The 14,077-nt window shown below is 41.8% G+C and overlaps 1 protein-coding gene across 1 annotated transcript in view; it reads left to right on the top strand.

Annotated features, from left to right (window-relative positions):
- The window catches only part of si:ch73-22o12.1 (nectin-2), a 76,017-nt gene extending 62,400 nt beyond the window's left edge, over positions 1-13,617 (top strand). Inside the window, exons 7-10 of the mRNA XM_068736503.1 lie at positions 10,215-10,350; positions 10,524-10,581; positions 10,722-10,808; positions 11,911-13,617. Coding sequence (XP_068592604.1) covers positions 10,215-10,350; positions 10,524-10,581; positions 10,722-10,808; positions 11,911-12,111 — 482 coding nt within the window. The 3' untranslated portion in view covers positions 12,112-13,617. The remainder of the gene's footprint in view (positions 1-10,214; positions 10,351-10,523; positions 10,582-10,721; positions 10,809-11,910) is intronic.
- Positions 13,618-14,077: the final 460 nt, after the last annotated feature.

Below are 14,077 nucleotides of genomic sequence, written 5' to 3'. Positions count from 1 at the left end.
TGCGAGTGCGTGTTTATGTACACCCTGTGCCAGAATACAGGTTGCATCCTTTTAACCAATGCAAAAATCACCAGCACTCCACGCCAATCAACCACATTTAAACACTGATGAAACCATTCTTTATTCCCATACAGATAAATTGAACTCTGAATGCTTTCTTCTCCACCTTCCCATCTCTTCTGTATTCTATTGTCCCTGCCTGCTCCCAGTGGCAATGCATAACTGAATGGCAATGGAGGAAGCGTCTTTCTTAATGAGGGTTTGAATTCGAGTGCAGCGAGAGCGTAGTTCTTAGGTGTTTCGGCAGCCTGCATTGTTGTGGTTTCTCTCCTGGGGCATGGGATGAAGAGTAAAGTAAATGAATGTGGAGAGCATGCAGGGCCATTATTGCTCTGTGTGTCATTAATCAGTAGCTGATGAGAGGCAGTTTGACGGAGAGATGGGCCTATTACTGCTACGGCACTCTCAGGACCCTCCATGCGAGACTCTTTCAGGCAGCCTACTTTGCGGTCAACAACACAGCAGGTACAAACATAGTAAACAACACTTGAAAGGAAATCATTATCTCAACCCCCAAAAAAACACAAATTCTGAACGAGGATCATTCGTTTTAAGTTATCAAGCTGAAAGAGTGGGACATTTGCAACTTTTTTTTTTGCCACACATACTCTACACTACTTTATTTCCCTCCTACACGTTGTCTACTTCTCCTTACATCTCTCCACCCTCCATCTTGAATCTTCTATTCTCTCAGTTCTATGTTCTTTCCTATACGTTCTACACTCTCTTCCCTTCTTCACCATCCTTGTCTCTTTCTCTGTGCCTTGTTTCCTTTATGGCAGTCTGTGTGAGGAACTTGGTAGGAGGGCGACATGAAGAGCACTCTCATGTGAGACGGCGAGAGTTAGAGATGGGAACCAACGAACTGACTCAGAGAGAAAGAGGGAGTAAAGGAGTGGTAGCCAAGTCCTAGACGTCACTTTTTTTCCCCCACTCATTATATCTAACGTCTCTGCACAGCAGGCTGCTGAATAGATTGCGGTACACGGAGGCTATTACAGTGTAGCATCGCGGATGTAGGGGAGAAATCTAAGAGGATAGCGGAGTTTGAGGTTGTATGTGTGGCTGAGTGGTGAGGTAATGAGGTGAGAGTCCCTTCTAGCCAGAGGTTAGCCGTGGTTAGGAGGGCAGGTAAACATACCAGCTGCTCCTGCCTGGCCTCAAGGCCGCAGTGACACTGGTAGAGGAGGAGAGCGTGTTGTGGGGGTTGGCGGATGGGCGGATGGGCGGATGGGCGGATGGGCGGTGGTGGGGGTGAGGAGAGCAGAAAAAGCAGGGCGAGATGATGGATGAGAAGCCTAAAGGCATTGTGAGGTAAAATATGGCTTGATATTCTCAGGTTGCAACACACACTGTGAATTACAGTATTTCCCCCCTGGGTGAGTAGGTTAGCTGGTAGTTAATTATAATCTGTAATTTCATCCAAGAGTTTGCCATAATAATCGGATTTCTTTCCGGTTTACATACAAACTAATTTTATCTTGTGTTACACTTATTGAAAATGTAGGACACCTGCTGCTATTTGAAAAGCCCTTTGAATTTCTTATTTTTGGTCTAACAGGAGCAGTTTGACATTTTGGGAAATGCGCTTGTTCGCTTTCTTGCAGAGACTTAGAAGAGGAGATCAAATAGATTCCCAGTTCCCTAAGTATGGAGCCATAGAGCTAAGATGTGAATAGCTTATCTTATCATAGAGAAGCAGGTGGGAAACAGCTAGCCTGGCTCTCTCCAACCTTGAAACATCCATCTGAAGCTCAATAATTAACACGTCATATCTAGTTAGTTTAATCTGTACTAAAATATAAATGTTACTGGGAGTTACCTGGCCGAGCACAGTAACTTTCCCAGAGCCACCTGACGCTGCACAGAGGTGCTGGGAGGACAATAAATAGAGATAAATTAAGAAATAGTTACATCATGTAACTTACTATGAAACTCCTAATTGTTGACATTACATTTTTGTACAGTTTAAACTAATGCCATTCTTGATGTTAATAACTGAGCTTTAGTCTTGTCACATTGTACTTTCTTACAGGATTTTCTACTAAGCTGAGCCCCGGTCTAGCTCCATAGTCGAGCGGTATCGATCTTTTCACTAAGGAAGAAAGCACCTAGGCTACATTGAAAGTATAACTTATCCGTATGTGCAGAAGAGATCCGCTCTACAATTCTAAAAATAGGCCAGTCTTCTACTTTTTTTACATGTTCATCCTTTTTACAGAAATGGGTCATGAAGTGTCCATATGTTTTTTTTAATTAAATTACAGATACAGGAAATTACTTAACGGCTACCAGTGAGAGCCATGGCAGTTTGCTTTTGAGATTGTCTGTCTGCATTTACTTTGCTAGTACCAACTGCTTAGTTACTTTATTTCTTACATAGCCTACTGCCGTCTGTAGCTGTTAACTAACCCATTAGGCTACGCAAACTCAGTGGAGAAGATGAAGTTTCACAGCAATCTGTTGGGTCCAAAAACTGAGGAAACAATCCCAAAACATAAGCCCACTATCAAAACAATACTCTCACAACCCTACTCGGTATATGTGCTGCAGGTGTAGCCAGTAAAACAGGCTACTTTATCAATATAGGCAACACATTAGTGTGTTAATAGTTACAACAATATATCTTGAGGATAAACTATTATATATTATATAAATATATATTTTACTGCTGTTTTAAAGACATTCCTAATGTCATCAAACCTTTGAAACGTTGAACTTGGTTTACATTTAGATGGCAGGTTGTGCCATTTAAATGTATTCATTCTATGTATCAGAGCATCACAATCAGAAAATAGAATAGGGAAGTTGAGTTATACCAGAATTTATACAGAAGTACAGTCATAGAAGACACTGTATGTTAAATATACATGTAGTATTTTTTTAAATCTCCATTTAAATTTTGAGACAGTGGTTTAATGTATCATTAGCTTAATGTGTTTGATATTTAAAAGTGCTAAAATGGGTTTAGACATTAAATGTGCTGCCGTGAATGTGATGACAATCTGACCTCTGCTTTTTCAGCACTTGTTATTCTTCTGTTAAGTATCTGCTCGCTGTTTCCGGCTCCACCTGTTACACACACACACACACGTAGGAGGTGTGTGTGTGTGTGTGTGTGTGTGTGTGTGTGTGTGTGTGTGTGTGTGTGTGTGTGTGTGTGTGTGTGTGTGTGTGTGTGTGTGTGTGTGTGTGTGTGTGTGTGTGTGTGTGAGACCAGAGTGCTGCTTGTAGTACAACAGATCATTCATGTCCTGAGTGGACAGCTACATTTGGCTAATGCAACACAGCTTTCTCCGCTGACTGCAGCCGACCACCTCAGTGCCAGTGTAAAGTGGACTGTAAATATTGACAGGCAGACAGCAAGAGGCGAACGGCGACCTTGTCAGAGAAAGAAAGAAAGGGAGATGGAGGGTAGGGGATGATGGAGGCTTGGAGAGGGGGAAGAGATGGAGAGAGAGAGGAAAGGAGAGTGAGTTCCTGCCTTCTCCCAAGGCAACTGAGTGTGCTTTGATGCACTGTGGCAGGGAACACACTGTCTCCCCAGAGAGGGAGAGCAGCCGCACACACACACACGCACGCACCATACAGAGTTTTCCCATTACCACCACACAGCTTTTTGAAATGTCAAAATGCACATACACCCGCACGCTCACAGTATGTACACCCAGACGTAGTGTCAGTGACATGAATTTAATCCTCAGACAGTTGAAATGCACGAGGTTGAGCTCTGGAATCACAGTAGATTAGAAATGACCAGCATCACTGATCTGCCCAAACCAAAGACCCTGGCAACAGCATCACACGCACACGCACACGCACACGCACACGCACACGCACACGCACACACACACACACGCACACACACACACACACACACACACACACACACACACTAAATTTAGTCAGATCGGTGGAGTGAGTCCTCTCAGAGCTGATCAGCTGGTTGTGTTGTCCAAAGCAGCACAATCAATTTGTTTCGTGCTGAAATGAATTGTAATGGCATCATGAGTGCAGCTGAACAGTAAATGCCAGTGATGGCGACGGTGATTGTGGTAGTGGGTGTAGCAGGTCCTCAACTGCCATAAAGTTAATGTCGGAGGTAGCTACAGCACTCAACTCAGTAGCACTTGCATTGATTGTGAATAATTTATGTGTGTGTGTGTGTGTGTGTGTGTGTGTGTGTGTGTGTCCAGGCGTTCAGGCTATCAGCTCATGTATGTACCAGATTAGCCACATCCTTTTTTTAAAAAGTAATTTTTGTTCACTCTCTCGTCCTCCGCTCACTCCATTCTGTGCAGTTGATTGTTGGTTTACTGTGTTACCAGAGATGTTCGGCAGGTGTACACACAGCTCAACCTGAATAAATGAGTCAATAGATGGACAGGGTGTTTGTTTAAGTTAACCTTAGAATCTAAAGGGTAGGATTCCTCTTTTCTCTTAGTGAGCAATGAGATTACATGTACTGTTCTTTATCTTAATCTCTTTCAGAGGCCATCAATTTGTTCGGCCCTAATCTCATCTCCAGGCACTCTGCTGTGACCGTGGTAGTGTTTTTCTATCCCGGGTAGTACTGGAACTTTCGCCTCAGCTGAGTTCAAAAGGCTCGTATTTCAGCTGAAACCAGTTTGTCTCGTTATGTTCAAACTTTGCATTCAGGGCAAACCTTTGCTGAAACTTGCCAGTTTCCACTGACACTGACACCAACAAAGAAAAACTTGCGGATATTGAAAGGGAATACCAAATCAAATGTTTGCTCCTTCAAAGACGGTAATGTGGAGTGATCAAACACCGTCGATTTATATAATTAAATAGACATGTCTCACTTTGCTAAAAAGCATACTGGAGAGTGACTTAAAAGATGTGTGGGAAGGAAAAAAAGAGAAGAGGACAGGCAGCAAAATTCACAAGCGGGACGCAATTCCACAACATGGCCAAGGCTACGGCCCAATGAGCCAACAGGACGCCTCAGGCTTTGGGTATTTTGGTCAACTGTCCCTAAAAAGTCAAGCTAACCCATTAGGAATGAGTTTGATCATCAGCTACAGTAGGATTGTTTTTCCAGCGACCAGTCTATTGGTCTGCTAATCTCTTAAGCTAAGACCAACCACATATACTGTATATCTCAACCTTTTTCTACATCACCCTGGAAGAGATGAACGTTTGTGTGTGTGTGTGTGTGTGTGTGTGTGTGTGTGTGTGTGTGTGTGTGTGTGTGTGTGTGTGTGTGTGTGTGTGTGTGTGTGTGTGTGTGTGTGTGTGTGTGTGTGTGTGTGTGTGTGCGTGCGTGCGTGCACAGATTTGTGGAAGAGGTCAGGGAGGGTAATAAAGACAGGCTTATCTCTACTCGTTAGGCACAGGAGATAAGAGATGCAGAGGGGAGACGCTGCAGATTTGTGCTGTCGCATTACCGGGCCAAACAAGCGAATCCCAAATTACACCGGCGGTGGTGCGGGATGACGGGAAAGAGGGATGATGGGAGTGAAGGAGGGATGGGTGGAAGGAGAGGGGAGGAGGCAGAGATAAATGGAGCAAAAGCCCGGCCTGTGTGGGGATGCCGAGGATAGGCCAGCATGTTAACCTTAATCCCCCCAGGGAGAGGCGTAAACACACAGGAAGAGAGAACATGGGATTGAGTGGAAAAGAGAGGGATGTGAGATCTTTGTCTTCCCGCTCTCTCCTTCATCTCCTCAGTGTGTGATCAGCCAGTTGCAGGCAGCAGCCGGGAAATCCCTGTACTTATCTGAAGCCAGCGTCTTAATCACAGCCTCCATCTCACTTGGCTCTCCCTGCTCCCTCACCCTCTTTTCCTCTTTTCCTCTTTTTGATTCCTCTCGTCTCACCTCCTCTCTCCTCAATGTCACTCGCCTGAACTCAACTGCTTGGACCCCGTCATCTCGACTTGACTCATCTCTCAACGAATCGTCTTTCGCTGAGTACTCCCTCCTCATTTCAGCATTCCCGTCAGTGACCCATACATGCCAAGTTTTTCACGGAGTCCTGATTCGTCTCCTGATTCGACTTTGTCTTCGTCCCCGCCCCTCGCCCTCCTCTCAAAGTATTTTGAGACAGAAACGAAGAGCAAAAAGGTGAATCCGAAAAAACTTTTGCCACTGGCTGCACAGCTGTGGTCAGTATTCAGTCATGCATCCTAAAGCTCCAGAGATCCTGGTGGTATTTTCAACTTGCTTAAGTGAGTCTGCGATAATTTCAGTTTCAGCCAACCATCCAGGCACATCTCCTCTTCCTTCACTCCCTCGCCATCCTCCCCCTCCTCTGTGCCTCGTGGGAGAGTGGTGGTCTATGGTTGACTGGCTTGGCCGGGCAGACAGTGGTGAGCAATGGAGGGCTCACATATAGGAAGGGAGAGGTGTGTATCTGACTTGATGGTCACTGCATCGATTGGCTCACAGAAATACAGCCGACCTTTAACTGAGTTTGAACTGTGGACCATCTGCTCATTCACTGTAAAGAAAACACATGGTCAGATGGGAGATACAGAACCTCTCCCTGCTATAGATTTTATGTTATTTTGTGTGCGCTCTTGTTATGTTTATTCTTGTGTTTGAATATGTGTGTAAATACGTCTTTGTGTATGCATGTGATGTTTGTCTGGCAGCAGGGCAAAGGGCCCACTGCAGGCCGGTGTGTTTGTGTAAATATGTCAGACAGAGTGATGAGGATACAGCAGAGGATGCCAACTGCTTCTTAATACAATGTCGTGGGTGCGTGTATATATTTTGCGTTTGCAAATGTCTTTGGCTTTAATGTACTCTGTATATGTGGGTAAGTGCTTGTCTGGTTGTATGTCCTTGGCAAAAAGCTGCAAGGATTTAAACGGGCCCAGCAGACATACAGTACACACACACACACACACACACACACACACACACACACACACACACACACACACACTCCCTCTGTCTGAGATGTTTCATTAGCGCACGACATGGCTGGTGTCCAGGGCCAACACAGAGGGCACGCTCTCGAGTCAAGTCATTCACACACAAGCACCGCACCTCGATCCTTAAAATCGGCCTCTTTTCCTGCAGCTCTCTCTTCTCTATCAGAGGTTATTGGCAAGGAAGGACCAGCTTTCTACCTGAAACCTGCTGAGTGAAAATGACTTTATTTGGATAATGACGCTTGTGAGATAAAGGCGGGGGAGGCCTCCTATAGAGTTTTTAAAAAATCCCGGGGGCCAAAATGGAGTAGGGAGCGGTGTGATGATAAACAGGCACGGCACTGGAATGAGGATGCAGTAACACAAAAACACTCGAAAGCCCAGGCAGGTATGGAACAAATGTGCCCTGTAGCTATTCAGCACTTCGGTTTTAAAGCAACACAGCACCACCATGTGGCAGATTACATATATTGAATTCATTTGATAAGATGTGATGTGTTAAATGCAAATTGTCAGTTGCAACAGTTGGGAGTCTAATATCCTACTCCAGAACTTCACATGCAGTCTGTCTCTTTTGCGTGTGCTTTTTTGAAGACACCCTGATCTTTTATTCTTCCGTGTTTTTCTGTGCAAATCACCCCTCCATGCCCATTTAATTACCAAGTGGAAAACACTTGAACCATCGTTACTTTGAAAATGATGCAGTAACGTCTTTGTTTCCTTCATGATGATCCTTGTAACAATATCTGGCTAATTATTTGGTATTGTAAATTGTAAAGTTCATATTCTTTGTTCTTCTATAACCCAAAGTCTGTTTTTTATGGGTGAGCTGAAATAAAGTTGTGTTTTCTAAGCCTATGGTTAGACACTTAAGATTTTCAGACTAATTACTTTTCATTTCCTAAAGTCAAGCCTGATTTTCCTCTCCAATATAATAGCGGCTGGTCCTCATCTCTTTACTACAGAACTGTTTAAAACCATTAATAACATTTTTGCTATAAATCTAGTGTTTCAGTTAATATACTTTAATTTAGTATTTTGGCGACCACAGTTGATTATTAGAACAAAGAATTGTATCACTTTACTCTAATGCCTAAACTTTTAAGAGGGAAATATGTTGGTCTCATAGCGGAGTACTGATAATATCTTAATCCCCTATCCTTATATACTTTTTCAAAATGTATTTTAATTAAAAAAAATACAGCTTATTGTATATTATATAAACATTTAATTGAGCTGATTTTCAATTTGTGTCCCTCCAGAAGCAGAAAACTACTTTAGATGCAATGAGGGCACCACATGTTGGTTTTGCGCCAGGGGGAAAAAACAATGGGAAACTTATTTGTACCCCGCAGAATAAATCCAAACAACACAATTAACTCGGTTCACCCCATGAAAATAAGATTTTCTGTTTGTTATATCCAGGGAACCCTTTCGTTTCATCATTAAAGACTTGGAAAGCTTAGTGATTATTGTTGTGACTCTGCACTCTGCTCTCAAGGTGCACATTGAGCTTTTGAAATCAACAGTTCAGATCCACTTTGATTTATTTTTAAATGTCATGTCTTTTATTTTGCCATTCCCATGTTTTCACTTCTAAATTAATATTTATAAAGGTTATTGTGTAGTTGGTTCACAGAGACCTCCAAATACAGGCTTTATGAATTACTTGGAACAATAAAAAGGATACACAAGAGGAAAACGAAAGTTAGTGAGGGTCAGCAGTAAAAGATGATGTGCTCTTTTGTAATGAGCAATAAAGAAAGAGATGATCATTGGGAGACTTATGCATGTGCGAAGGAATGAATATTATTTTTAGGACATAGTCAAAGTAGTCTATTGTTAGAAGAGAATTGTAATTAGAGGACTAACAACATTCCATCATGACCCTTCCAATTACTAGGACCTGGGTTTGTTCTCATCAAATGAGCTTCAGATCCTCTCTGCCCTTTAACGCCCCCTCATTAGCATAATCCCCTGGGACTTTGGAGGGGGGGGGATAATGAGCCGGGTTGCACCTTCAGTAAACACACAGTGTGTATGTGCGTGCGTGCATGCGTGTGTGTGTTGGTTCATGTTCAGTGTGGTCATGGTTCATTAGTGGAACCTCTGCATGATTCCTCTGGTTCATCTTAATCACCCGTGTGACTCAATGCTCTAATCAAGACCCTTTCTGTACTTCACCAGCACAGTGTTGCACATAGGCACACACACACACATACTCATTCTCATTGCTGAGTCTCTTTTCTATAGGCATGGGTCTGACATTTTACATGCAGTCTTGCATTATATGACTTCTCATTAATGTCTGTTTAATCAGTGGTTCATAAAGAGAGGGGGCCCTAAGATAAATTTAAGGGGTCGTAAGATAAATAATAAAATGGGAACGATGTCGAAGCAAAGTTCAGCTTCACAAAATAGTTTTTTTGCTAACTTTCTCTAACTTTACTTCAATATGAGTGTTTCTCATTCTTTTATTTATTTAAGAAGTTTAAGTTTACCTCGGCTGGGACCCTGAGCAAACTCAGAGAGATCTATGACATATGGCAAATTACCAAGAATAAAGAGAAAAGGTAAGATATAGATGTAAATAGATGAATACAATAAAATACAAATACAATTATAATAATAATAGGAAAAAATTTAACTGAAAATACCAATACAAAAAACAATTACAGTATAATGTTACAGTAGCAATACGCTAAACGTGTTGGGGTTCATTCTCAACCCTGGGAACACTTATACAATGATAACATCCCAGGGCCGCCTTCTTGTTCCTCTTTGAAGGAAAATGTTTAGCTAAGCTTAGCTAACAGGCTGCTGGCTGTAGCTTCATATTTGACGTCAAATATGTGAGTGGTATCGATCTTCTTGTCTAACTCTACACCAGAAAGCTAATAAGTGCATTTCCTCAAATGTGAAACTATTTAATTGTTTCTTTTTCTTGTTCCTCTGGTTTTAAAAAGGGATTTAAATGTAACAATCTGAATCACTGGTGGAACGGAGTTTGTGAATACGTACAAGTGATAAGAGGCACCGGGTAGACATGTTTGTTTGGTGGGGGGGGTTCACAAGGCCAAAAGGTTGTAAACCACAGTGTTATATAAATACATTCAATTATATATATGGCATAATATCTGAAATGAAAGGCTGTGTTATGGAATGGACTAATGCAGTGCCCTCCAGTAAAGAGGGAGTCCACTTCTGATCTTGTCTAAAGGTATTTTCTCTCCTTTTCTTGTGTTTCAAGGTACCCGTCTTCCAGAGAAGGGTGCTACGACAGGCAGCATCATAGGAGCCATCATTGGAGTCATTATACTCTTGGCCATCATTGGAACAGCCATAGCGATGTACCGCAAACACAGTAACAAAAAACTCAATGGAGAGTGAGTATCTGTTTGACTGAGTGTGGATAACTACAGTTCATTTTACTGTTGTTGTTTTTTGTTTTGTCCGTTTGTTCCTTGTTATTTGCAAACTGGTCCATTAGATGAAATGCCACACTGCACGTCTCATATTTTTGTGTCTCACCAGACAGCTGTGTTTATTTGTGTTTCAGTGGTCCACCCAAGTACAAGCCCCCTCCCCCCAAGAAGACCGACAGCTCCGCTACCAGAGTGAGTCACCATCGACACATACTTGTCAGGGAAACAGTTTTATTTAACCAGACAATTGTGTCAGGCTGGTCTACACATTGTAAAGTTAACATGTTTGATTATATCTCCTGAAATATTCTGTCCGATGTGTGCGTCCTCAGCAGCCGAACACAAATGTTGTCCCAGTGGCCGAGACTAGCCCTCTGCAGAACCAATACTACACTACCCAGAGTGCTGAGCCAGTCACGGTAAGGAAACATGTTGGTTAAAGATGCAGAGCTGACGAACACTTCAATGACTGTAACTCAAATGTATAATATCAACAATGTGAACGCACACAGAGCATTTCAGCTATTTTACTTTTTATCAAGATGGTGTCTGAAGTTGTTAATGTTTTTTATTCATTTATTACAACGTTCTCAACCCTGTTAGATCCATCCATCCATCAATGTTAATATATGTTGTGCAGCCAAACCTTGTAAAGCGGCAGAGACGTTGTCCTACAGGGAGAGAGAAAATCTTCAAATATCCTGGAACACATATCAAAAGTAACCCTAACCCATGCTAACATCAAATAGTATGCAGTGTTTAATTAACACTTTCTTTGTTTGTAATTCTATTTTAAGATTTTTTTAATTGAACATTGGAGTTTAGGTTTGAAAGGGTTTGTGAAAAAGCAACATTAAAAAAAAAAATTTCAACTGTAGACAATTTGTGAATTTATGGATAATTCAAAGTTTATATTTTACATATTGCATATCCCATCCCCTAGAATGGGGGAAAAAAAGCAGAAATGTGGATGAGCCACAATCTCATTGTTTCATAGCAGAATATCTCAGATCAGCCTGATACTCAGCTTGAATGGCCATTTAGCGAGTCACAGGTCTGAAAACAGGCTAATCTCAGATGCCGTTGACTGGAGTCTGATAAAACGTTGGGTAATGGTGTGCATGCGTGCGTGTCTTCACAACTTCAGTAGTGTTGGAAATACACTGATTAGCTTGAGGACACAGCTTGAGGAGGGCATGATAACAGTGGTCTATTAGGTTTTGCCAGAATGTGATAAAGCAATTCAGTTCACGCAGTAGGTTTCTGCTTTATATATATATATATATATATATATATATATATATATATATATATATATAATGATATAACTGTCACTCAAGTCAAGGAGGGTCATTAAACAATTGATTTGGTATCAATACCTGAGTGGCACAAAGTGAATTAATCAGAAGTAAATGCATCCTAACCTTAAACTGCTGCATCATGTTCTAGCCATTCAGAAACTGATGAAACGGAAGCTAGTGGGATTTCACCACATTCTTACTGGGGTTTTTTTGCTGGCAGGACCTGGATGCCTACCATGACGATGATGGTGAAGATGAGAGGGAGCATTATCACGCTGCTGCCCCCTCTGGCTGGGATGATCCCGGAAACAATGAGGTCCCGCCTCCTTACATGCGCACAGACAGCGACCCCCAGGACTATCATCAGGGCCCCAATGTCAACCGCGGGGAAAGCTTTGTGTCGTCCGCCATGTTTGTGTGAGAAAAAACGAAGGAGGTGTGTGTGTGTAAATATGTGTGAGTGTATGACTGGGCGAGTAAAGCATTTCTACAGCTTACATGGGAAAGAGATAAGATTGAACGGTGTGAATGCAAAGTGTGAGGACTAGTGAATGTGAATTGAATGCTTAGATATGAATTTTCAAATCTGTGCTACAAAGACAGAGTTCAGTTTTGCCATTTTGTTTCAGAATATTTATCTGTGGGCAGGTTACCAGTACTATGAAATAATCAGGTTCAGTTGTGTGTTGCTCCTCTTGAGAATTTCACCATTTCTAAACCCTGATCAGGCTTGAGCCAGCAAGACACAACATGTTGCTAATGTTGCTATGCACAATTGTATCATACAGCAAGGGATATAATGAAACTCTTATTGTTTAACTGTAGATTAATCAAAGACAATGTTGTTTTAAATACCATATGCTGTGTATAAATGTTACATCATAGTCAGGACACAAACCAATTTTAAGAACACTGTTGCATTGCAATAGCATGAGCATGTTTTAATACTGAACTGACTTGCATTATTGAATGTGGCACTATACCACACATGGTTACATACATGGCTTGGTGAGCAGAAACAATGTGTGGGTTTTACACGTTGCTTCTGTCTAGACGTATCGGTCCGCTGTTGTTGGTTTACAAACCCAGCTGGCATGAAGACGGTGTAAAACAGGCGCCCTGTGGAGAAGCTATTAGCTGCAGTTAATCGGGCAGCGCTGAGACTCACAGACCGCGATGACATCAGGGTGTAAACAGCAGCCGGGGGGGGGTAATAGCAGCAGAAATACTTCTGTGTTAATGTTTTATTTGAAGATTTTTTTTATATATTTGCAACTGGCCTTTGCCTTTCTTGTGAAAATTCAGTGAGACTTGGGTGGAAGGGAACAGAACATTAGAGCTCTAGTGACTGATGAATTGGCAAGCAGCCGTCTTGCTGTAACAATTTCTTTTTTTGTTGTACTTGCGTCCATTCTTCCTTAAAGCCATAGTAAACACTTCCCAGTTGCTCAAACTATTAGTAGCAACAGTGCTGTATATATTTTGGGGATATCTGTTACTTGAAAACTTTTGTGCCTTTTTTTAAATTTTTCACTATGTCTACCAGCAAGCTCAGATGGATTAGGGTAAATCTGGATTATGTCCATGAAATCTGTTGCAATTCATCTCTCTAGTGGAGGATTAAATAGTTCTTGGTTCTTGGCACAGAGCCTACTAGTATACTGATATGTCCGTCCATTATCAGGGCCACGGGTTAAACAGGTCAGTAATAATCAGTGTGAATTTCTTCTCCATCATAAACCAAAAGATGTCTCTATGTGTGTTGGTGCCGTGCCAACCACTTTATTTGATCAAATGGCCTTTTGAGAAACTTGATCTATTTGTTCTTTTACTGAATTATGTTGATTTTAATGTGTTTTGCTCCTCATTAATTATATTTGTAAATTCATCTTGACAGTTGTTGATTCAATAAACATTTAGATTGTGATTCTGGTTAAATCATTTAACTACTGTTATTCATTTAATTAATTCTTTGCAGCTGCAGATATTTTTTCACGTCAGTTGTAATTCCTCTATTTCACCATGTGGATGCAGTATGGACTGAAAGTATAGGAGGCTTTAGCACAGCAGATAGTCAGATCCATGAATAGCACCCTGTAACATCTGATATAGAATATTTTGGGGAAATAGGAGTGCTTTAGCTATTCTCACTTCACTACATTTATCAATACATTGTAAGGGAAAGTACAAGCACAAAATGGCAGTTATAGACTGCAGCTGCAGTACCTCCAAGTGTCCATGTGAGGGCTCTAGAAATGAAAGGCTGAGACTGCAAGAGGCTTTACTGTCGCACACCTGATGCAAAGGCAAGCACTTGTTCTCTGCTTCCTCCCCTCATGTCTGACTCATCTATTTCTATCTTAAGCTGCATTTCCTCCAATCCCGTA

The sequence above is a fragment of the Cebidichthys violaceus genome, unplaced genomic scaffold (assembly GCF_023349555.1).
Source record: "Cebidichthys violaceus isolate CVI_PGR_0920_01 unplaced genomic scaffold, fCebVio1.0.p SCAF_7, whole genome shotgun sequence".
NCBI classification, from domain to species: Eukaryota; Metazoa; Chordata; class Actinopteri; order Perciformes; family Stichaeidae; genus Cebidichthys; species Cebidichthys violaceus.
This window is presented reverse-complemented; position numbering and strand designations above follow the sequence as displayed.